Raw genomic sequence first — 24,126 nt, forward strand, 5'->3', positions numbered from 1 at the left:
ACTGGTCCCTGGCTGTCAGGGCATGTCAGCCTCCTGGGCAGACCCAGGCAGGCATGCTTCCATGAGAGGGTGCTATTTTTTGAATTTTGTCCTCCAAATTCATATGTGGAAGCCCTAACCCCTAATTGACCACCATATTTGGAGATGGGACTTTTAAGAGGTCATTAAGGCTAATGAGGCCATAAGAGTGGGGCCCTAATTTATAGGATTGGTTCTGAAGAGGGAGAAATTGCATCTGTACCCCCTGCACCCAGACAGGGCCACGGAAGACTTGGAGAAGATCCCGGCTGGCCGGGAAGGTGCCCTCACCAGGAATGGAGCCAGCCGGCACCTGGTGTCAGATTTCCAGCCTCCGGAGGCTGGAAGCAAGGTTGGGGTTGGGGAGGTGGTATTTGGCCTGAAACCCAAATGATGAGCAGGGGCCACCATAGAAGCTTCCAAACAAGGGTGCAGTAAGTGCAGGGGCCCATGGCAGAAGGCAGGAAGGCCTTGGCGGCTGAGTGGGAAGTTGGGCTTGTTGTTCAAGGACCAGGGAGTGCAGCCCTCAAGCTCAGGGACACTCCTTTCAGAATTGTGACAGGAGACATGCTCGCAGGCCCCGGATTTTAACCAGTGGCCCTCCTGGCACTGTGTGACAGGCAGTTCCCTGTGCCTCAATTTCCCCACTTGCAAAACGTGGGTGCAGTGGTGTTTCCTGTCTGGCAGGGCTGCCGTGAGGCCCCATTCCGAGGGCACTCTGCCAGCTGGCAGGCCGGCATCTCCTGGGGGGAAAGGGAGCCCCTGTGAACCAGCTGTTGCTTGCAGACCCCAAGGGACATCCATCCATCCCTGCCAGAGCCTCCGTGTTCACAGCCGCCACAGCGAGAGACAGAGCGTGCTCACAGTGGACCCTGATCCAGTCGGGTCTGGAAATTTGGCAGCGGCTGCCAAGCCTGATTAAAGGCATTCCAGGCGCTGTGTTTGTGTATTTGGTTCTGTATTTACACTTTGGGAACGAGAGAGGAGGCAGCGGGGAGCGTCTGGAGGGCCGGCCGCGGTGACTCAGCCTGGAATCCACGCGCCTCTTAGGCTTCCATTCATTCCCTCCGCTCCGCGTCCTTCCTCCCGCGCTCCTGAGTGTTTCGTGGGAAGCTCTCTGCACAGTCAGCTGGGCCCCGCTGCGGGGCCCTGGGTCGGCCTGGGGCCAGCAGGCCACGCAGCAGCGGAACCCGACAGAAACGAACTGAATGGGCCAAAGAGCTAAGTGTAAGTGTTGAAGCTGTGAAACTCCTAGAAGGAAACACGAGCAAATCTTCCTGACCCAGGATAGCAGCGGTATTGGACATAACACGGCGGAGCAGCCGAGTACAGTGCACACCACGGGACAGAGACGTGTGCTCCAAAATCCATCTCCCTAGAGAATGGCAGAAAGTATTTGTCATTTGTGTGTTTAGTGGGGGATAAATTTCCAGAGTGTGCAAGAAACTTCTTAGAACCCAACAAGAAAAGGACAACCTGATCTAAAAAAATGGACAAAGGACCCGAATAGACTGTTTCCCAAAGGTGACCTACAGAAAGCCAACAGGCAAGGACAAAACGCTCAGCATCAGTAACCGCAAGGGAAATGCAAGTTCAGAAGCACAGTGAGAGCCAGGTGCCTTGGCGCAGGCCTGTAATCCCAGCAGATCCGGAGGCTGAGGCAGGAGGATCGCAGGTTCAAAGCCAGCCTCAGTAATGTAGTGAGGCCTTCATCAACTCAGCAGGGCCCTGTCTCTAAGTAAATAAAACAGGCTGAAGGTGTGGCTCAGTGGTTAAGTACTCCTGGGTGAATCCCTGGTACCCAAAAAACCACTCCGCCAAAAAAAAGCACAGTGAGATGCCCGCTCACACCCCCTGACTACTGCGGTCCAAACATCAGCAGCTGGGGGCGTGGCCCTCTTGGCTCTCGCCCGCCTGGTGTGCACAAGGCCTGGGCCCCATCCCAGCGCTGCAGAAACCAAACCAAACCAAAAAAAGGAGCAGGCGTTGGGGAGGATGTGGAGGGCTGGGAGCTGCCTCCACGACTGGCAGAGTGTAAGGTGGTGCAGCTGCCAAGGAGCGCGGCCTGAGGTCCAAGCCATGGGACCCTGCAGCCCTCCCTGGCTGCGGGGGAGGCTGGGAAGCGGGCGCAGACAGCTTGCTCGCCCACGTTCACAGCAGATTTTTCCCAACATCTAAAAGGTAGAAACAACCCGGTGTCCATCCGTTGGTGAATAAATAAACAAGCCGAGCGAGGCGCACACCTGCGGGCGCGCTGGGCCGTGGGGGGGTAGGCTTGGTGCGCTGCTGCGTGGGCGCACCACAGAGGTCTGTACCTGAGCCAAGCCAGACGTGAGCGAAGCCAGACGTGGCGGCCGCATATGGCCGGACTCCTTGATGGGAGGCGTCCAGGAGGGCCACGGCGGGAGGCAGATCCCTGGCCGCTGGTGCTAGGGGAGGGGATGGCACTGGTGGGGACACGACGACTCTTGGTGGGTGGAAAGTGCTGGAGCCGAGCGGTGGCTGCATAGCACACACAGTGCCCCGGGTCGTCGACTGCACAGCTCTGGGGAACCTGTGTGTGTATGTGTGTGCGCGCGCGCCCAACGTTTTAAAAAAAAGCATACTTTTAATCCAAAAGAATAGGTTGGGGAGTGTGTGCCACGGGAGGATGTGGTCATTCTCGCTGCAGGGCCTGCCCTGCCAAGGCCTCCAGTGGGTAACATCCACCCAGGGTCAGCCTCACGGGCCCTCGCACACCGTTCTGTGTGCACCATAGGCCCTGCCCCTCCCTTCTGTCCAGCCTGCCGCTGTCATCATGCTGCCCCCCTAGTGACCCAGGGTCCCCCACCGCACCGAGGTGAAGGACCCACTGAGGGACACGCAGAAGTCTGCTTGTGCCCAGGGCGAGGTCTGGGCATGAGCTCTTCAGCCCTGCCTGGAACAGGGCTGTCAGGATCTGAGAAGTGCATTTGGTGCTCTTGCGCTGGGTCGTTTTCTTCTGCCCCTAGAGGAGCACAGAAGAGGCTCAGGAGCAGATGTTCAAAGTTCTGGATCCACAAGTTGGGGACATAGCCTTGTTGTCACTCAGGAGAAGCTGTGGGGAGGTCTTCAAAGACGGGGGTGCCCAGGCAGGGTGGAGGCCTTGGGCTGGTGTCGTCTCCTCCCACCCTGGAACCGAGCCTCTCTGAGGTGGGGGCGCTGTTTCCTAGCAGGGCAGCCTCCAGAGCGCCAAGTGTGGCGCTGTGATCGGGAGCGAGCCTGGGTTTAAATCCGAGGTCTCAGCTGCTGGGAGCAGGTGGCGCCTCCCCCAGGACTGCTGGGGCTGGGAGTGGTGGCAGCGCCGTAGGCAGTGGGCCTTGGGCCTGGGCAGCATGAGCAGGCAAGGCAGCCTGGACATCCTGGAGCTGTAGGACTGAGATCCCTGGCCTGGCTGTTGACACAGTGTCACTGAAAGCTTCCATCCCTTTGGCCACTGTCTGTGCTTGGCTGCCAGTGCGGTCCACAGACCCTGTGCAGCCAGCCCCAGGGCCTTTGCATGTACGTTCTTCCTTCCCTGTCCTTTGCCCTTTCCCTGAGGCCTTGGCAGCTCTTGCTTTCAGCCCAGTCTGAACGTCCACATTCGCCCTCCACTGCCCGCCGCTTTCCCCCACGTACGTGCTGAGTTCCGCCACTGGCCGTGGGCTTCTGCAGGCAGTGCCTTGTCTCTTTGGCTGGCTACCAGAATCCTGTCGCAGAGTCGTGCCCAGTATTGGCCAGGTGATTTCCTTGGGACGCTGTTCTGCCAGCCGTTGCAGACTGGCCACTGTGGCAGAGCTGGGCCAGCACTGAACTGTGGTTTCTGATTTTCGGCCTGACTCAACCCGAGGTCAGCAGGGGGACCCAGGCAGTGTGGACTTGGGCGAATGCAGCCCCGTCTGTGTGGCGGGTAAAGGCTCCCAGGACCCAGTGAAGCCGTGTCCCTCCCTCTCAGGGGGCACCCCTTTGTTTGGAGCCCCTCTGCCTGGACTGTCTTCCCAGGACTTCGCCTCTGCTTGCAAGGCCAGGGTGGCGAATTCCCCAGGACCCCGAGCATCATGGCTCAAACTGGCATGAACGGCGCCACAACGCGCGCGGCCTCTGCCTTTGGACAGCCACCCTTTTGTCCTCGAACCTCAGTTTCCGACCCTGTCCACAGGGTGGAGGGCACAGGCCCTGCTGGAGTCCAGGAGCTTGTCTGGGTCACTCCAGCACGTCATCCTTCACGCTCCCCCCACCATGTGGGACTGCACCCCTGCCGGGCTCTTCTTGGGGCTCTCAGGGAGCTGACGGTCTGACGAGAGGAGACAGACCCACAGAGCTCAGTCAGGGCTGTAGGCAGGGAGCCGCGAAAAGGCAGCTACAGGTGAGGTGCAGTGCTAGGTGGTGGCTTGTTCTGAGGGAAAGACCTTCCTGGTGGAGGTAGTGCTTGTGCAAAGGTCCTGAGGCAGCGGGGGCTGTTTCAAGGGTGGAAGGGTCATGAGGAAGCCTGGGTGCCGAGTGTGGTGACTGGGGACCATGCAGGGCATCCCAGCGCAGGGCAGGCGGGGCTGGCCTGCCTAGTGCACACAGCTCCCTCGCCCTGGTCCTGCCTACACTACAGCTCTGCGCAGGGCCGTGCTCAGCCAGTCTGTTCTCTTTAATCTCATTAGAAGGCCAGACTGTTGCCATAGTGACTGCTGACAGCCCTGGCCCAACCAAGGCCATGCCATCTGCAGTGAGGTGGGGGTGGTGGCAGTGAAATTGCCACCTGGCGCTGTACAGGGCTCCTCCGGAGACGGGGGGCTGCCCAAACGTTGTTCCTCTCTGGAGAAGTAGCAGTAGCTGTGTCACACCAGGCCTCCCAGGGCCCCTGGCCACTGCTCTCCAGCCTTGGGGCCCTGCTCCTCCCGACCTCTGGGTGCTGCCAGGATGGAGGCGGGGCCTGCAGGAGCTGGGACACTGGATATAGCCAGGTCTGTCGCGGGAGGCTGTGCAGGGGGTCCTGGGACGTACGCACGGGCGATGCCGGAGCTGGGGGTTCCTTTGGGCCGAGGGCCGAGGGCTGAGGGCTGTGGGCAGGGCCGGAGGCTGCTCTTTGCCTTGAGGCACCCCTCCCTTGAGGGCTCTGGCGTCGGGGAGTGTTGAGCCCACGCTCTGACCAGAAGCGCCTGGGTCCACCTCTGTGGCACAGTCCTCTGTGGGCTCCCACCCACCTCCAGCCCCAGGAGGGCCATGTAGGCTTTGCGCTGAGGTGTGGAGTCCTCTTCCCAGCTGGGTGGCCTCGGAGTGTGCTGTCCTCAGAGGGCCTGTGGGTTTGATTGTGTCACCCCCAAAGATGTGCCAGCGTCCTCACTCCTTGAACCTGGGGGAGGGACCTTAGTTGGAAATGTGGTCCCTGCAGATGTAGCTAAAGGTCACCAGAAGAGGTCCTCCTAGATTGGGGTGGGCCCCAAATCCAGTGACAGGCTCTGACCCCCTAAGTGTCCAAGGGAGTTGGCTCAGGACCAAGAAACCCCATTCTGTAAAGCGCAGTGTGCGCACAGCCCTTGGGCACGTCCTCCCTGGTCCTTGCGTTCTCCGGGGCACCACGCAAGACCCAGCGCCCATCCGCAGATCCGTGGGCAGTGCGGTCGGATCTGTTCGTGGTCGGCACTAATGAAACTGTTTCCCACCTAATTCTGATCTGCCGTCAGTTGGATTCGGGGATGTGGGGCCTGTGGGTGTGGAGGGCCAACCCTGTGATTGTGAGAGCAGACAGGAAGACAGACACACAGAAGCCATGTCACGGGGAGACAGATTGGAGGGATGTGGCCACAAGCCGAGGAAGGCCTGGCGCCTCCCCTCAGGCAGAAGCAGCCTGTGGAGGCTGTGATTGGGATTGCAGCCTCCTGGGCTGAGAGAATGGTCCAGTGGTGGGGCCACCCAGCCCGTGGTCCTTTGGCAGCTCCAGGATGCTAACACAGCCATCAGGATGCTGCATCCTGGGGATGGTTGGAGGGTCACCCGTGGTACCGCCCGAGAAGGCTGAGGGCTGGGAGACACTTGACCCCGTGACGAGCTCCTCATGGCCCCCGAACAGCTGGGGACAGCCTGGGGCCACATCCTGAGACACCTCTGCAGCCTGGGCAGTGGCAGGGACATCTGTCCTCAACCTTCATCCCCTTGCACCCCAAGGGCCAGGCATTGTCAGATGGTTGGTCACAACCTGAGGGTTTGAGATTGGTGGAGTGGGACTGGTGTTCTGGAAAAATCCAGGGCTGCTGCTGGCAGGCAGTAAGCCAGGGGCCCGCGGTGCTTACCGCGGGTCTACCGCAGCCGCGTGGCTCTGGGACAGACATGGCAGTGACCAGCTGCCCGCAAGTCCCAAGTGCACACTGTCTGGTGGGAGGAGGAGCATTCCAGACATGGTCACTGAGGTGACAAGTCAGGAGGGTGTGAACCCATGCCTAGGCACAGTGCTCAGCCAGCGGTGCCACGCCAAGGCCATAGCTGTCACCTTAACTGCTGCACCTCGGGAGTGGGGGACGAGTAGGGGGCATGTGGGCCAGGGGTGCTCTGGGCTCTCAAAGCTCCTCTGCCGTTTTCTGCAAATCCACACCTGTCATGATAAAAGCAGGCGAGGGCAGGACCAAAGGCGGAGCCTCAGCGACCGTGGCTGGGCTGCTCCTGGGGTCAGGTGGGGGCTCCCCCAGGATGCAGTGGAGCTGGGCTGTCACAGAAGAGGCCCTGCTCGGGGCCTGTGGGGGGCCAGAGTGAGGGTGGGCAGCAGGCCGCCTGCCCCTGCCCTCCTTCCAGGCCTGTTCTCCTTGACAGGGAGTCTGGACTCTTGACTGTCTGTCTGATCCATAGGCCACAGTGAGGGGCACTGTGGCCTTGGGTTGTGACAGTGTCTGCAGGCCTCGGCTCCTCTGCAGCCCCTCCATCCACCCTCGCGAGGCTGGGGTCCAGGAAGTCATCTGGGATCTTCCGTGGCCTCCCGGGAGGTCCCTCCAGAGCCAGATGTTTGCTCTGAACTTGGGTTATAGGTCGAGGTCAAGACTGACCATCACCCGGAGTCATTAGGAAAAGAGTGGCCGAGCCACTGCCTGAGCCTTCCAGGTTCCCACCCTGGTGCTTGCGTGGCTTGCGGGCGGGCCTGTCCCCCACCTGTGACCACGAGCTTGGGGTAAGAGCAGCAGTGTCCAGTCATCCCTGCACCTGTCCATTCGCTCACTCATGTGCTCTTGTGTGTTCTGCCAGCAGAGCCAATGCATTTCTGTCTGCAGGGTCTCTGTGGCTTCAGGGAGCACAGCACGGTGGGGGACAGGGTGCTGACTCCTGGGTCCTGGGGAGAAGGACGCACAGGGGCGTGGCAGCAGGAGGAGGCCAGAGCCACGCCCAGTGCAGCAGCTCCCCAGCTCCCTACCCGAGGCGTGAGGTCCGTTTGTCCAGCCGGGCATGGCATCTCTCTCCCAGGACCCTAGAGAAAGGGCCCTGCTCCCAGGGGTTTCCGGCCTGGTCTGGGCGGGTAGTTGGTGCCTGTGGGTCCCCACAGCCACTCTCAAGGTTGGTGGCTCCTTTGAAGTGTGGCTTACCACAGCAAAGGAGCCAGTGCAGGGCCGGCACAGGCAGCAGACCAAGCAGCGGCTTCCAGTTGTCCCCTCCCAGTAGAGTCACGTGGATAGGGTTGACTCTTCCCAGCCTGCGTGTGACAACATGCATGGCGTACTGCCAAGCAGGAGCTCCCCTGGGCCTTGGTGCCTGGGGTTGTCGTTGGGGATCCGTCCTGTTGGCACGGATGATCAGCAGAGGGGTGACATCAGTGTGTAGCTCCCCCAGAAGCAGCGCTGATCCTGTGTGGCCCAGGGCCTCCGCCCTAGACCACAGTGTGGACATGGACCATCTGAGGTGGCCCGAGGCCCTAGGGATACATTGACTTTTTCTTTCCCCTTGCGGTACTAGGGATAGAACTCAGGGCTCCCACGTGCTGGGCAGTTGCTCTGCTTCTGGGCTACACCCCCACCCTTCTGTTTATTTTGAGACAGGGTCTTGCTAAGTTGCCCACACTGGCCTGGAACTTGGGATCCTCCTGCTCAGCTTCCTGAGTAGCTGGTTTTATAGGCTTGTAGCACCCAGGGACAGTTGGAAGGCAGGATATTCTGGGAACTTTGTGGTCACCTCGTGTGGCTCAGGAGAACGCTGTACCTCTCCTTGGTCATTTTAGTCCTTTACTGTGCAGCTCCACATGCTACCAAAGGTGAGCACGGAATCTTCCAGAGGGACAGCACCATCCTCCATGGCGTTCAGCCTGGGCCCGGGGCTGCACTGCAAGGCGGGTGGGTTGGGGCTTCACAGGACAGAGCCTTGGAGAGGGATGGGACCTGGGAGCTGGGAGCGTACTGTCAGGCCCTGAGCCTGAGAGGCCCAGCGAGTTGGCCTCAGGGCGCTTGGTGATGTCAGGTCTCCTGTGTGGACAGCGGGTGCCAGTGAGCGCCTCCACTTACGCCCAACCTTTGCACACAGACCCGCCCCGTGACCTAGTCCAGGAAAGGGGAAGCCGAGGCCTGGAGGGTGCAGGGCTCGCGGCCTCTGGGGCCACAAGGTCCAGGAGAAGTGGACCCAGCACAGGCTCCTTCTCTATAGCTCTGACACAGGAGGGTGTGGCTGGGTCGTGGGAGGTCGGGAGGAATCTGTGCCCAGGCAGGCATGGGGGACGAGAGCCGTGGGCCCCACCCTGCCTAGCCTCCCCCTCCGGCCTGGAACAGCCTGTTTAGTCTCGCATGTCTGCCAGGAGGGACGCAGTGGGGCGTTCTGGGTGGGTGTGCTGACGGGCAGCCACCAAGGGCCAGGGCCTCTGTGCACTGACCCAGTCCAGGCTGCACAGGTGCCGGGGAGCCACCCAGGAGCGCACAAGGTTAATCTTGCTCTCAGCTCCACTGCAGCGCACAGGAAACAGCTGTTTACCTGGGCGAGGTGCTTTGCCGGGCACACAGCCAGTTCCTGAGCTTCACTTCCCCCTCCGGTGTCCGAGGCCCCCCAGGAAGCCGGGGCTGGCGTGGGAGAGCCGAGCAGCCAGGCGGCCAGCTCACGACGCCTGCCAGGAGCTGTTTGTGAGGGAACGTGAGCTGGCCTTGTTGTGTACACAGTGTGGACCCTAGCAACCGCCCCTGCTGCCGGGCCGCAGCGGACGCCCGCTCCTGCCTCGCACCCGTGGCGGCTGCCTCCCCTGGTGGCCTGTAGGGATTGTGGGCCATCACCCATGAAGGTCATCGTGCTGCCTGGGTCAGGGACCTCTGCCTTTGCTCCCTGCAGATTCGAATCAGCCTCTCGAGGGAGAGGAGACCATCACTGTTCCCCCTTCTGAAGCAGCAGGATCGGTCAGGGAGCTGCAGGCCCCTGGCGCCTGAGTGCCAGCATGGACGCTGCTCAGGTGAAGGCGCTCAGCTGGGCCTGCTCCAGCAAGGCCCGCGGGGCGCACAGGAGCCTGGGGAGCTTGGGCAAGACCCCCAAGGACTCGCTCAGCCTCCCTGGTCTTGAGTAGGCTGCCGCAGGGAGCGAAATGCCACTCCTGAAGGGCAGCATCATCCTTCGGAGACGGCGCTCTCCGATTCAGGCCATTGGACAAACGGTTTCTCCTGCCCAGTGTTGGTTCGCATCAAGACGAGGAGTGGCTCTTCTCCTGCTGGTTCCGTGGCTTCCTCGCTCCTTCACTTGCCTGCTGGTCAGTGAGGCAGTCACTGCCCCCGTTCAGGGTCACAGGCTTTCTTGGGTGCACCCTGCCCTGGGAGGCTGTCCCAATGCCTCTGGTTTCTCCTGTCACCTTTGGTCATGAGACGGCTAACTTCCCTGAGGGTCCTGCAGTCTCTGCGATGGACGTGAAGCCCATCACCCTGTTGACACCCTTTGGGCCGGTGCTCTGTGGGTGCCCTCGGGAGGTGTCCCCTCCCCCACGGCAGCTGGCCACTCCTCTTTTGCAGCTTCAGCTTCAGAAGTCCCAGTTCCTGCAGCTGGGCCCAAGCCGCGGCCAGTACTATGGAGGCTCCTTGCCCAACGTGAACCAGATCGGGAGTGGCACCATGGACCTGCCCTTCCAGGTGAGCCCCCTTGCAGTGCCGCCTCCCTTGCGGGGGGCCCCAGTAGCCTCCCACCTGGAGCTGGTCCCACTCTGGACCCTTCCCTGGCCACAGAGCACGTGCGGTGGACTCTGAGGGCAGCCGAGGTCACCATACAATTGCTGAACCCTGCCTTCCCCTGCCTACTCTTTTTCTATGCTGGGGACCTCAGGAAGCAGAGCGCTTCAGCCCTGCTTCACCTGCCTGTCCACTGGCCTGTCCCCCATCCGCAGACCCCACAGAGAGCCCCCGCCTGGTGGCCATGAGCAGTCCAGCAGCCACTCCACCTGCCCGCCGGCTGTGCGGCTGCGGAAAGCACTCAGGGCCTCTGGGGCTTGGCTCGGTCCTGCCTCACTAATCCACAAGCCCAGCATTTCTCAGGAGGAGGTCCGGCCACCTGACCCCACTTGTCTGCAAACAGTTCTTGGCAGAGACCCACACAGGCGCTCCCGCAGGCTGCTCGGCTGCTGCACCACCCTTATCAGCAGCAGCGGGAGATGAGGTCCCAGGATCCTCCTCCTCATCCCTGGTCTGCAGGTGGCAGTAGGAGTAGGGTGGTGGGGTTAGGCTCTGATTCCAGGCCACCTCTAGGAGTGTCTGAGCTCTGCATGGACAGATGCCCCTCCCCCCGTGATCACACCCATGTCCGTTGCTGGGAGCGGTTCTGGAACAGCTGTGTCCCTGGGTGCTGATAGGCCTGGTGGAAGGGGGGCTGTCCCCCAGGGCTCAGCGTTACCCTCCTCCCCTCCTCCCCTTGCACAGTGACCGGACGGGGCGACGCTGCAGGCTTGCTTGGGGTGTGCCGAGCTCAGTTCCTCAGGGCACCTCATGCGGCAGACTCTGGGGCTATCCCTGGTTCCCTGGGTCCTCTCTGCCAGAGCCCTTCCTGAGCTGGGTCTCTTCCCTCCTTCCCAGCTCTCCCCTTCCTCCGTTTCTGCGCCTCTTCTTCCTTCCAGAAGAACATCTCTCTGGGCATCTCCTTTGCCCAGCCCCATGTGGGGTCCAGATCCAGCCCGCTCAGGCCTGGGCGCGGTCCCACTGGGCACCTGTTGCTGAGGCCCACAGCCGGGGCCGCGCTTCCTGCCCGCCGGGCATCTCAGGTCTCGGTTCTTTGCATTTTTCAGCCCAGCGGATTTCTGGGGGAGGCCCTGGCAGCGGCTCCTGTCTCTCTGGTAATTGAGCCCCCAGGCTGAGGCCTGGCATCCCCAGCGCCAGCCTGCAAGACCCTGACCTGTGTGAGGCTGCTGGGTGTCCCCAGTTCCCCACGTGGCTGCCCCTGTGGCTCCCAGGGAGACGTCCTGTCCACCAAACGGAAACGGACCTGCTCCACACTCCCATCTCGGGAAATATGTATGGTTGCATCGAGAGGCCCCGCCCCGACTCTTGGGGTCCACCTGGGGTGGATGCCACATCCGCATATTCCAGTTGGGTCCACCTGAGCAGAATCCAAGCATGTGCCCCCAGCGCTGCATGGTCCGTCCCCCCAACACACGCACGTGGGCGTGTGCACGTGTCTCGTGGGGCCAGCAGGCAGGGCTTGGCGAGCTGGGGTGTGGCTGGCCCAGCTCCATCCCCTCTAGCTCTGCTTTAGCCACCTCAGGTTCCCCTCTGGGTTTCAAGACATTCAGAAAGATGAATGGCTCTGCCCCCTGGACAGCGAGCCAAGCTAACAGGGTCTCTGCTGGGTCAGAGACAGATCCGGGAGCCCCCAGACACTGGGGAGCAGGTGGCCCGCCTGGGGCCCATGGGAGAGCACGGCAGTTGCAGCCGTTGCTTTCTTCTGGAAGGGGGGCTCATCTTAGCCTCAGGAGTGCCTTTTGCTCAACTGCCCAGAAAAAACAGACAGGCCCAGGGACCAGATGGCTAGGTTGGGGGACCCACTGTGTCCAGATCTGGCAGAGGCAGCCGACCTAGCTCCGGTCAGATGGTGAGAGGGCAGTGCAGGGCCAGGGCAGGCGGAGCGCAGGCTCCCAGCAGCCCCAGGGGCACAGAGCCTGGCGGGGAACAAGGCCTGGCTGGGAACCTTGTGCAAAACCCAGGTGCTGGAAGGAAGCCCCATCCGGGGAAGCCATGGGCCAGGGCTCCGGAAGGTGCCTGCACTTGGCTCTGGGTGGCGCCTGGACGAGGCGGTGAGGGAGGGTGCGGGGCCCAGCCTCAGTGAGGAGCAGCCTTGGGCTTGACTAGCCTCCTGGGAGCCAGCGCTTGGCCACGTGGACCCTGCAGCAGTTCTCGGCGGAAACCCCTGGGCCCTCCCTTGGCAGCCTCTCCAGGGATGACGTAGCAGGGGATCGAAGGCCGGCCCGGCCCTGAGAGAGAGGGCAGAGGCCTGTCTGCACCTGGCGAGGCTGGGAGGAGGTTGCTCAGGCCGTCTGCACCCCAGGCACCCCGGCCAGCACTGGGGTCCTGAGCTTGTGCTGCTCTGCCTGGCCCGTGCATGCCAGCTGCATTGCACGCCTGCCACCCCTGGCTCCCGGACACCCCGCCGCCTCTTGCACCCCCATCCCCAGTGCTCGGAGGGCTGGGGAGCTGGGGCCTCAAAGACACCCATCTCAGGACGCAGAGTGGTGTCCAAGGGTGTCTCTGGAGTGGGGGGTCCCTGAGATTAGATCTCAGGGCTGGCCAGATACCAGGTCACGGTTTATAACCATTGTTTGGGTTTTTCTGTTTCAATTTCCTCCCATCCCCCTCCTCATCCCAGACACCCTTCCAGTCCTCAGGCCTGGACACCAGCCGGACCACCCGACATCATGGGCTGGTAGACCGAGTGTATCGGGAACGTAGCCGCCTTGGCTCCCCGCACCGCCGGCCCCTGTCAGTGGACAAACATGGACGGCAGATATCCTTTTTCCCGGAGGATGTGCGGGCAGGGATGGGGCCCCTTCCTGTCAGCAGCTACAGGACCCCGAGTTTGCCTGCTGCTGGCTCTGGGCATGGACCCGGCTCCCAGGGCCTGGTGCCACAGCTGAGCAGGTGGTGTCTGACCCTTCGGAACCAAGGTGGCACAGGGAGCACTTCCCAGGGCAGGCGTTGAGGCAGGTGACGTGGGCCACAGGGGGCTCCTGGCGGGGCAGTGGGGCCAGGAGGGCTGTGGGTGGACCTGGGTTGATGGCGCCCTTGTGGGCACTGCGTGGGGGCTGAGTGAGATCCAGAGGGTCTGTGCGGCTCCATCACCACCAGGCGTGTGTAAAGTTTGCAGCTGTTGCTCGGTCAAGCAGTGATCTGCCAGAGCCCCCCGGTCGGCCTCCCCTTGGTGCTCCACTGGCCAGGCCCCAGCCCAGAATCCGAGCAGCCTCGGGTTGCTCCTGGGACCCCCGGCTCTGCAGAGCGGAGACGCCTGTTCTCTGCTGCTCATTTCCGTGGGCTGGGGAAGCCCGACCAGCTGAGTCCCAGACCAAACGCTCAGGCCCTGGGAGCCGCCCGTCAGCCCAGAATTAAGAGGCGAGACCAGGTCAGCTGAACTGGACTCCCTGCTGCGCCTGTGGCCCGGTTTCGCGGTCCAGGCACCTCTGGGAAGGGGCGCAGGCCGCACGTGCGCTTGCAAGAGGACAGCGCTGAGTGGAGGGTGGGATGGGCCGCACCCTCGGGAGCCCTGTCACAGCCAGGCGGGAAAGGCCAGCAGGAAGCGGACAGCCCGCCCTGCTGGCCCCAGCTGTGTGCAACCCGCATGCCCCTCCCATCAGCTCCTGCAGCTTGGCCACTGGGACTGGAGGGTCTTCTTGTTTGGTGGCTGAGAGCACTTGGGTGCAGGTAGGGTCCAAGCCCACAGCGCTGTCCCCTTAACTCACATGCACGCCGACAGCTGTCCATACGGCTCTGTGTACCTCTCTCCACCCGCGGACACCAGTTGGAGGAGGTCGGTGGCCAGCGCTGGCTCCCATCCCCAACCCACTCTGTGGGAACAAAACTAAACTTTCACTGTAGTTGTGTGTGGAAAACCAGTGAGTGGTCACTCAAGCCAGAGTCACTCAAAATGGCAAAGCTTAGACTCGTCCTGAAGTTTCTAGAAATCAGCTCTCACCCTGCAAGATCAGGAAGACCCCATGTAGGGATCTTCAACCCTCCCTCATTCTTTTGATTTTTCTTTTTTGTCCATCCGTCTGTCCATTTGTTTCTTTCTTTCTAACCAAAGTTGTCGCTTGCTCTTTGATTTGGTGCTTGGCAAGCAGCGTTTCATCTCATCGAACGGTTGTGGAAGGTGCTTGTAGGGGCTCCCTGCACTCGTGCCAGGACTAGGACGTGCATGAAGGCACGAGCAAAAACGCCCTCACCCTCTGCAGCGTGCCCGCCGCCTCGGTGCCGGGAGCCTGCACAGGTGCCACTCCTCAGCAAGACTTGAGCATTTTGGATAGTGGTGTCCCAGGGGATTCCGGAACCAACCTCCTAAGGAACTGATACGGAAGAACAGCTATACACACGTGTGCACACCAGATGCACACGCGTGCACGCACATGCAGTTTCATGATATGATGCGGTCACATAGTTGATACCCACCAGGCACATGTTGTACCTCAGGCCCTGTTCCCACCGTCACACATCAGCTGATAGGAAACAAACAGCTTTGTGGCTTAGGTGCTGTTTTCCCATTTTAGCTGTAGACATTGAGCACAGAGAAGGCAGAACACTGGCTCAGGGACACACAGCTGGTTGGGGGCAGGGCCAGGTTCAAGACTCCTTTGAACCATTGTCACCTTTCTCCCTGTTCCACATTTGATCCTTGTCGCTAATGGCTGGGATATCCCCTGGGGTGCACATCAGCCCTTAGTCCCCTCCTTGAGTTGACAGCTGTGCAGCTGGACCTAGGTGTCATTCTGGGGACCCTCCCTAGAGGCACTTCCAGCTGGGAGCTGATTGGCCCACCCTGGCCTTTCTTATCCTCAGTTCCCAGATGGTCGCCAGGCAGAGTGACCACCAGGCTCCTCCCAGAGTTCTGACCGTTTGGGGGACTGCCCCTCCCCCGTCGGTTTCTTTCCTGGGGTCACTGAGGGGCTTCTCTAAACCCTTCCTTTCCACCTGTCACAGTGTTTGAAACTGAGCATCTAGAGGACATAGTCACCCACTGTGTTTTGTTACTGGGAGGGACTCAGTGACAGGTTGCACACTCGGACCCCCAAGGCTGGGCCCATGGGACCGTCAGGCCCCCTTGGGGAATTTCAACAGTGAGGCACCATCCGTCCCTGAAGCCAAGAAGCCCTGCTGAAGGGGGCAGACAGGGCTGGGTCAGGAACAGAGGGACAGTCCTTCAGTGGGCCTGTAGGTGGACGCCAGAGTCTAGTGGTTCTGAGAACAACGTCCTTACGGTTCTGCTCAGGTGCAACCACTTGAAAAATGACTGCTACATCTGCCACCCTGTCCCACGGGCGTCCTGGGCAGGGCACATGATGCTGAGGTTATTACTGCGGCTGCTCCTGACCCTCTTGCTTCCCAGGGTCTCACTGTCTCTCTCCTCTCCCCCAGGACCAATTCAGACTCTGCCCTTCACCAGAGCACAATGACGCCCGCCCAGTCAGAATCCTTTTCGGGTGGGTCCCAGGATGCACACCAGAAAAGAGGTATGGGCAGGGGACTCTTGTCTTGGCTGGGGTCAGGCAAGCCTGACAGGTGGCCCCTGTGCTCCGGAGGTTGGCGGTCCATGAGTGGACAGACTTTCAAAGGAGGAGCCGAACTGCACCACAGGACAGGGAGAGGGGCTCAGGGAAATGTCCAGAAGTGGGGCTGCTTGAGTTGGGTTTTAAAGAATGCATAGGGGTTCTCTAGGCAGAGAAAATGCCCCTGCAAAGACACGTTAGCCCCCAGGATTCATGGATTCAGGGTATGACTGTGGAATCTGGTGGCTGTGCAGATGATTTTTTCCAATGTAGGGGGTGGCAGGCCTGGGTAAAAGGGGCATTTACCAGGTCAGGACTATAGTGTAGGGTAGACCTTCAGCTTCAGGTACTGCTTGATCCAGGATTTCATATTGGACTGTTTTCTAACTGTGCTGCTCAGAACTGTTCCCCACAGCCCCTGAGCTCATCCTGCTACAGTGGGTGAGAAAGAGCCCAACTCTTCCTGCACTCTCGCTGGGAGCCTCCTCTCCAGGCCTCTGTGCCCAGGCCCTTGGATCCACTTTGGAGCCAGGCATGGAGGCAGCATCCTGGGGACCCTCAAGGAGAGTAGATGTTTCAAAAACTGGGGCAGTCGCTGGGCACAGTGGCTCATACCTATAATCCCAGTGACTAAGTAGGCTGAGGTAAGAGGGTCCAAGTTCAAAGCCAGCCTCAGCACCTTAGTATGGCCCTAAGCAACTTAGTAAGACCCTGTCTCAAAATGAAAAATAAAAAGATCTGAGGATGTGGCTTGGCGTGCCTGTGTTCAGTCCCCAGCTCCAGAAAAGCAAAAACGAAATTGGGGCAGTGTCATCCAGAGAAGGGATCGTAGGTGCTGTGAGGCCAGGCCCGGAAACCCTGTGTGGGCATCATCTGGACCAAGATCCCCAAGCCAGGGAACGGCAGAGTTGAATGCCCAGATGCCCGCTGCCTTCGTGGCTTCACTGTGTGGGTGTGTAAATGTAGTGGAGACTCCGCCCATGGGACTGTGAGCAGAGCGTGAGCCCCGGAGTCCCGGTCTGCAGGCACAGGCGCAGGCGCGGGCGACGGCGACAGAGGGCAGGTCCCAGAGCAGTAGCGCCACCCACCCAGGCAGGCGTGGCTCCCGGGCCTGCCCTCCTGTTGCCAGCAGCACGCGTTCTTGGACTGCTGCCTGTCCTACTGGCACAGGGCTTTTGGGGGTAGGCATGAGGATGTCACTGTCCCCAGGGACACACTGACCATGGAAAAAAGGCAAGACCCAGGACCCTTGACTGCTCAGAATCCAGCTGGCCCTGGAGTCAGGATTGGAGACATCACTCATCCCTGCTGCTGAGAGGGGCCCAGACCATGGCAGGGCTGGAGTGGCCCTGCTGCCTCCCGCCCCCGCCAGCCCAGTTTCATGGCATTGGTGACAGGTCTGGCTGGTTCCTCATGGCGCCCAGCAGCAAATCAAAAAATGAACCCTGCAGCAGCACAGAGAGCACGGGGAGCGGGTGCTCTGGCCTGACTGAAGCCTGAGGAAGGCCTGCAGGCCTGGCCCGTTCAGGACCCTTGAGTGCTGCCCAGCCACCCGTCCCCGGGCCTCTGGACCTTTCTGTCTTAGAACAAGTATCACAGCCGGCTCATGAGGCTGCTGCTGCGTCAGGCCCAGGGTCTGCACCTCTCTGCTTGGTACTGGTGGCCAGATGTCCTTGGGTGGTGGGTGCCCACAGACTGTGCTGCCTGCTGCCCCAGGCCACCAAGGCCCTTGTCAGCGTGAGGAGGCAGATGCAGCGTGGGCCCCGGGCTTTTCTTTACATTTCTGTGTTAAGATACAGATTCTTGGGCTATCTGATTTTTTTTTTTTTTTTTTTTTTTAGTGAAACCTTTTTTGTAATTCTAGTACAGTCCCTAGTCCCCCATTAGGACAGTTTCAGCTTCGTCCCAGTCCTGGCTGTCAGGAAGGTGTCCTCTTTTCTGAGTGTCCTTCTCCCCCATCCTAGTCTTACTATTAACAGTCCCAGGAATGGAGGAGTCCACGACAGAAGCAGACAAAAACCTTCCCAAGCAAGCGTGGGACGCCAAGAAGGTAAGAGCCCCAGCCTCCAGAAAGCCAGTTCCTTGTCTGGACGAGGTGACGGTGGCAGGTTGAGGTGGGTCCACCCTCCCCAAGGCCTCACTGCCTCAGGCTTGCCTGGGCCTGGACTCAGAGTCCCTCGTAAGCCTACCTAATGTGCACAGCAGGACTGTCACCCAGCAAACACACTCAGTTGACATCCACTGCTAGTCAGGTTTCAGTGTAGAGTACAGAGCACTGACTGTCCCCAGCCAGGCCGTGGCCACCTGGGAGTGGGACAGGAGGACTGAGTTCAAGACCATTTTGGGCAACGTAAGCCAGACCCTGACTCCAAAGGGAGAAAAACTGCTTCTCCCCTCTGAGAAAGAAATGGACCCATTGGCCCCGAGACCTTCTAGCAGAGTTTGCCCAAGCGATCCCCACCTTGAGGGTTCAGTTGCAGCAAGTAGGATGCATTCACAGGTGTTTATCCAGAGGTTTTGGAATAAATTGGAAACAACCTGAACATGCAGCCCTAGGGGTCTTGTTAAGGAGATGACCCTCAGTCCCTCAGAGTTGGGATCTGAAGGGATTCTAAGGAAATAAGAGACACTCCTGGTAATGCTGTTACCTTGCTGGGGAGTAGCTCAGCGATACAGCAGTTGCCCTGATTCCATCCTCAGTACCACAAAAATTTTTAAAAAAAGTAAAGAAGGAAAGTAAAGAAAATCTAACCCAAACAAAATTGCAAAACCACTTAAATGTCTGGTAGCGGAAAAGCAGGTCTTGGTCCATTTGCACAGCTGGATGTCACCCATCCATTAAAGAAAGCAAAACTGGCTGGTGCCTTGGAGGGACCCTGGGGGGTGGAGAGTGAGGAGTGCATTTTTAAAAACTGTTCAGAAATCCATTTATACATCTCATAAAGTTCATGGAATGCTTTTCCACGTCGTCTTCAGAAGGCCAGCGCCACGTGCTCTGCAGAACTCCAGTAATGGAGTGAGTGTTTACTCTGCGAACTGGAGCCCCTGGCCAAGTAGAACCTGTTCTGCAGGCGTTTGCTGCAGAGGCTTAGTGCCGGACGGTCTCGCGACACCCCGCAGGCGCCCCGCCACGCCTGCTCCCAGTGGTGTGTGCACCAAGGCAGACCCGTCTCTGCCAGCGGGCTGGCCGTCCTCATCTGGTGATCCCGGAAGAACTTGACCAGCAGTACCTGTCCAAGGGCCTGGCAGCAGACAGGGAGCTAGAAACGTGGCTGCCTTGGAGCCGTCTGTCAGGAGACAGGACTCTGTCCAGTCATGCCCACTGAGATCAGAAGCCCAAGTCCAGGGCCCGCCTGCAGCCTCAGTTCCCCAGGCCCAGCAGGGCCCTCAGCTGACAGTCGTGTACCCGACTCAGAAGCCACACGTCTCCCTGGGCACTCTTCCCTGGGGCCAGCCCGTGGGAGCAGGGGCTCCATCCTTGGCTGTGGGGGCTCCAGGTTGTGGCCCAGAGCCGCATGGCTGTCCTGGTGCTGTGACGGTGGTTTGCTCTTCTGTCACTGACCATCCAGACCTCAGGCAGCAGGCAGCACTGTGGCCCTGAGTTCAAAGGCCACTGTGGCCATGCCTCACGGGGCCTTCCCTGCAGCGATCTGTGTGTTCCGCAAATGTCCCCAGCAAGCACTGAAACTGGTGTTACACTGGCGGCGTCCTGAGCTGGCCCGTGGGAGCATGCCTGCCCACGTGACAAAGAAGTGCTTTGGGGCCAGGTGGGAGCCTCGCCTCTGGACCTTACCTCACACTGGAAGGCAGGTCCTCGTGGAAGGAGGTGGTGGCCGCTGGACAGTGTTGAGGCATCTGGTCCTGACCTGATACCCTTCTGCGTTGGACACGGGCCAACCTAGTCCCCAGAGATTGGTGGCTGCTCATAGATTCGCCCCATGGCCACCAAGCAAAAGTACCCCTGCCACACCTGCCCCAACTGCCATGGTTGGGGACAGCATAGAGGATGGGGAGCTCTGTGAGCACCTGACCTCAGGCACCCCGGCCTCCAGTGGCCCCTCGGCTGGGCTGACCACCAACTGCCATGGAAACCCCAGGGGGCAGAAGGAGCTGGCACACGTTCTGCCCAAATGCCTGCTCACAAGGCACCATGTCACCCTTTGTGTCCCCACCAACCAAGCAGCCAGAGTGGAACTGTGCCCTCTCCCTGCCAAGGGAAGAACTGGGGTAGGGACCTGCGGAAAGACCCTGTCCCCACAACCCTCGACTGGTCCTGGCTTCCCCCATGGGCGGCATTCTGCCCTTGGGGCCACTGATGTCATCCTGGTCCCGCATAAGCTTGGTTCTCATGGAGCAGCTTCGATACCCGGGGGCAGGTCAGCTGTGCCCCGAGGAGGTGCAGTGGGTGCTGGCTCAGCCTCTGCTGTCTTCTCTTTCAGACGGGATCCAGGCCCAAGTCCTGTGAGGTCCCCGGAATCAAGTAAGTCTCCACAGCGCCTGCCCACACGCCCTCGGCTACTGGGGCTGTGGACTCCCCAGGGCGCCCACCCGCCATCAGCCTGCGCATCCTGGTGAGGGACCGCGGTGGCCGCCCGGCAAGCCCTGTCCTGGGCCAGTTCCGGCCCCTTGCTTCCCAAGTTGACAGAGCCTGCTCAGAACCCTGTCCCTGGAGCCCCTGGGGCCACAGAAAATGTTGTCCCCCTTCCCTGACCTGGCGGCAGGTGCTCCCTCAGGTCCCGCTGGAGGTGCCCGATTGTCGCCTTGCACGTGGCAGCCCCTGGCTGAGGAGTGTTCACTTGGCACTTGCTAGTTTTCTCCTCACGGCCCCTTCCTGCCCCTGCCACGATTTCTGGGGGCAAGCCAGCCGGTCGGCTGGCCGCTGTCCCCAGGCCTCACCTCCTGCCCCTGTCTGGCCTTCCCCCAGCATCTTCCCATCCGCCGACCAGGAAAACACTACAGCCCTGATCCCTGCCACCCACAACACAGGGGGCTCCCTACCCGACCTGACCAACATCCACTTCCCCTCCCCCCTCCCGACCCCTCTGGACCCCGAGGAGCCCACCTTTCCTGCGCTGAGCAGCTCCAGCAGCACTGGCAACCTCGCCGCCAACCTGACGCACCTGGGCATCGGCAGCGCCGGCCAGGGTAAGGGCCCGCAGCATGGCCCCAAGTGCGAGGCCCCCCGGGCGCTTCGCTCCCTGGTGGACTGTCCACGGAAGATGGCATGTGCATCAGATGAGGGCTGACGGTTGCGTCCACAGTACCAGGCACCTGGAGAGTGGAGACGGGTGACAGGCCTGCCGCAGGGCTCAGGGGGCTCAGGGCACGGCCCCCAGGCCGCCTAGGCGAAGCCTGAGGGGGTGCATATTGCCTCCAGGGCAGGGGTCGGACATAACTTCTGGGGTGCTGTGCTGCCCCCATCTCTCTTGTCCCAGCCCCTCACTGGGGACAGAAATGGGTCTGGTGCTGGTGATAATAGCACATCACATAGAAATGGGTCTGAACTGCGCCTCCTTGCTACATTGAACTGCCTGCTTTGTGACACCTCATCCTGGCCCCTCCCTGAACTTTACACCCATTTGTCCCCTGGCCTGGTCCATGGGATGGTCCATGGGTCCCTGCCTGTCCCGGGAGCTTCCAGCTTTACTCTGTCCCTGTTCCTTCTGGGGATTGTCCACTAGGGGCTGCACTGAGGACTGTGGAGTTATCCCCTTAACTCTTCTGTCCCTCTCTTTGTCACACAACACACACTCCTCCTTATTGAATGCATGACCTGTCAGCCCTACCATTAAGACCTGACCCAACTCAGATCCTTTCTCCTGCTTGCTTGCCTCCCCGCCAGTCTCTTCTCCAACCCAGAACACCATCAGCCCATGACCCACCTCTGCTTGGAACCTTGCACAGTCCCCACCTCCCTCTCCATAAAAGCCCAAGACCTTTGGAGTGAGGGCCACCCTCCACCCTCCTGCTCATCTCCCTGCCTTGCCCCACAGCTGGATGAACTCGCCTCAGGGCACTTGCATGTGCTGCCCTGATCTGTGCTTCTCCTGCCTTACCTACCTTGTCCTCCTCACCTGTCCCCTGACCTCATGCTGTACTGCTTCTCTGTATTTGTTCTTGCCCAGCTTTGCCACATGGTCTTCAACTGTCCCTTGGCCTGGGCCTCAATCTTCCAGGTCCCTGCCATGACACCTGTACCCTTTGTTTGCTGTCTGGGTGTGGGTTTGCATCCAAGGGGCAGGCATCTGACTTCTAGAGAGGAGATGCCCCAGGTGGTAGGACAGGCAGGAGGGCTTCTGGGGGGCACGTTGGGGTGTGGATGCTGCAGGCTCTGTCCCGACTTCTCTGGAACAGCCTGTCCTGCCTCCGCCCCAGGCTCAGCAGGCAGCCTCAGCGGGCTCTGCCATGGAAGCCTCACATGCTGAAACGCACCCTTGGCAGAGTTCCTCTGTCTTCCCTGGGAGAAGGGGCTCAGGAGGGGCCGCAGGGCCCAGAGAGGATTGGAATCTCACTGGGTGCTTTGCAGAGAGATGTCAGGGTGCCACCGACCAGCCTGGGAGCCAGGGTGATGCGAGGAGGGGGCGAGCAGGAAGCCCCAGCTTGCTCCTGGCAGGCGCCAACAGGGCAGGGGGTGGGCAAGACGATGCCAGTGCTCCTGGGTGCATGTGTGCGTGCGGGTGTCGCTGGGCCTGAACCAAGGCCTCCTGTGCCAGGCAAGCTCCCTGCCCCTGAGCGCCCCACCCCCACCCGAGAGGCCTGGCCAGACGGTGGCATCTGTCTGCATGGGCCTGTGCAAAGTAAGATCCAAAGGTCAGCTCTGGGGCCGCCAGCACCCCCGCAGAAGCCACCACCCTCCCACACCCATGCCAGAGTCCCCCAGCTGATGGCGGGTGAGGGACCGCGGTGGCCGCCCGGCAAGCCCTGTCCTGGGCCAGTTCCGTCCCCTTGCTGCCCAAGTTGACAGAGCCTGCTCAGAACCCTGTCCCTGGAGCCCCTGGGGCCACATGCCAGAGTCCCCCTCCGCCGCCTGTGGGTCCTTGGCAGTCCACCAAAGCCTGCCTGGGAGCCGCACACCCCACCCTGCACCCAGTCTAAACAAGCACAGGAAAACCCAGCACATGGGAAGACCCCAGACGGTGCGCTGCCGGCCCTGCGGCCTGGGCCAGGAGTGGCCAGTACGCCTGCAGCTGTTTGTAGACCTGCCGCTCCAGCAGCTCCCCTAGCAGGGACTTTGCTTTCTGAGTGCCTTTTAAATCCTGCTGCCTGCCAACCATGGGCGCACATGCGTGTTGACCCCCTCCCTGCCCTGACCGCCAGCCCCGTGGGGGAGACAGGGCAGCCCCGCATCTCACATTTGCTGAAGCTGTGTGCTGGCTGCTTGCCAGGTCTTGGGAGGGGGCAGGCCCTGGGGGTCCTTCCTGGCATAGCTCCAAGGCTGGCTACCCCTGCCAGCAGGGCTTGCGTGCCACAGGGCCCCTGCCACTTGGCCCACACAGCCCGCCCTTCTGGCGGCTCTCCCTGCCTGCCCGCCCCAGAGTTCCCCTCCAGCTGGCTATGTGCCCGTTCCAGAGGTGAGCCAGGTTCTGAAAGGGATACAAGAGCAAGATGCCCCGTCTGCCCTGCTGGCCCGACTGACCTTTCCAGGGGTAGGGACCACCCCGTGTGAGGCCAGGCTCCCACCTGACAGCTCAGCAGAGAATTAAAGACTCGAACATTCAGAACAGATGTTGGAGGTGGGCAGCCCAAGGCCAAACCAGCTGCTGGTGTATTTTGTGTGGCACGTGATTTCTGTATGCGTGTGTGTGTGACTTCAAATTGACGTTTAAAAATCAGGCAACTGGTGTGGAAATGTTGATTTCCAGCTTCTCTTGCAGTCAGAAGGTGAGTGATAGCAGGTCAGTGTTCTGCACTGAGGATGAGCCACAGTCCCCATGTCACCTCCTGCAAACTCTTAGCATGTGCTTCTGCCCCTTACTGAGCCCTGACATCTGCTCCTGACCTGAGCACCAAGTGTCTCTTGTCCCCCACAACATACAAGATGGTTGGTGCTCAGAGACAAAGGGGGACCTTGGGTCCCAACTCCTGGTTTGCTCTGAGCAGGTGCATCCCAGACTCCTGCCTGGGCTTTCATTGATGTCCCCTTGACATCATTGACCCCGGTGCCCAGGATCTGTGCAGACATCAGCCCCGCCCCCTCCCTGTGCTAGGTTGAGCAGAGCCACCAGGCCTCCAAGGGGAAGTCCAGGCCTGACCAAGCTTGCCCCAGCCAGCAGCTGCCCTGGGCATGGAGAAGACTGCCTGTCATCTCCTGGCATGTGCTGGGTGTGTCCCCACAGACCTGTAAACCCGCCGCCCCATCTGCCAGAACACGGTTGATTTGGTGCCCTGGGCAGGATGGGCCCGGATCTCGAAGGGTGACTCAGGCAGTTTCACCCGGCCTTGGCTGCAGGCCA

At 60.7% G+C, this 24,126-nt stretch overlaps 1 protein-coding gene across 8 annotated transcripts in view; it reads left to right on the forward strand.

Moving 5' to 3' along the window:
• CRTC1 (CREB regulated transcription coactivator 1) overlaps positions 1-24,126 on the forward strand; it is a 67,026-nt gene that overhangs the window by 31,692 nt on the left and 11,208 nt on the right. For 5 of the 8 annotated variants that reach the window (XM_079115997.1, XM_079115999.1, XM_079116000.1 and 2 more), the window contains exons 2-9: positions 9,954-10,070; positions 11,213-11,260; positions 12,787-12,924; positions 13,880-13,941; positions 15,543-15,637; positions 17,638-17,723; positions 20,113-20,153; positions 20,598-20,818. In XM_079115997.1, coding sequence (XP_078972123.1) covers positions 9,954-10,070; positions 11,213-11,260; positions 12,787-12,924; positions 13,880-13,941; positions 15,543-15,637; positions 17,638-17,723; positions 20,113-20,153; positions 20,598-20,818 — 808 coding nt within the window. The remainder of the gene's footprint in view (positions 1-9,953; positions 10,071-11,212; positions 11,261-12,786; positions 12,925-13,879; positions 13,942-15,542; positions 15,638-17,637; positions 17,724-20,112; positions 20,154-20,597; positions 20,819-24,126) is intronic. The other 3 variants (XM_079115998.1, XM_079116001.1, XM_079116002.1) reach the window with 1 other exon arrangement.

The sequence above is a fragment of the Sciurus vulgaris genome (genome assembly GCF_902686455.1).
Source record: "Sciurus vulgaris genome assembly, chromosome: 16".
Taxonomy (NCBI): domain Eukaryota; kingdom Metazoa; phylum Chordata; class Mammalia; order Rodentia; family Sciuridae; genus Sciurus; species Sciurus vulgaris.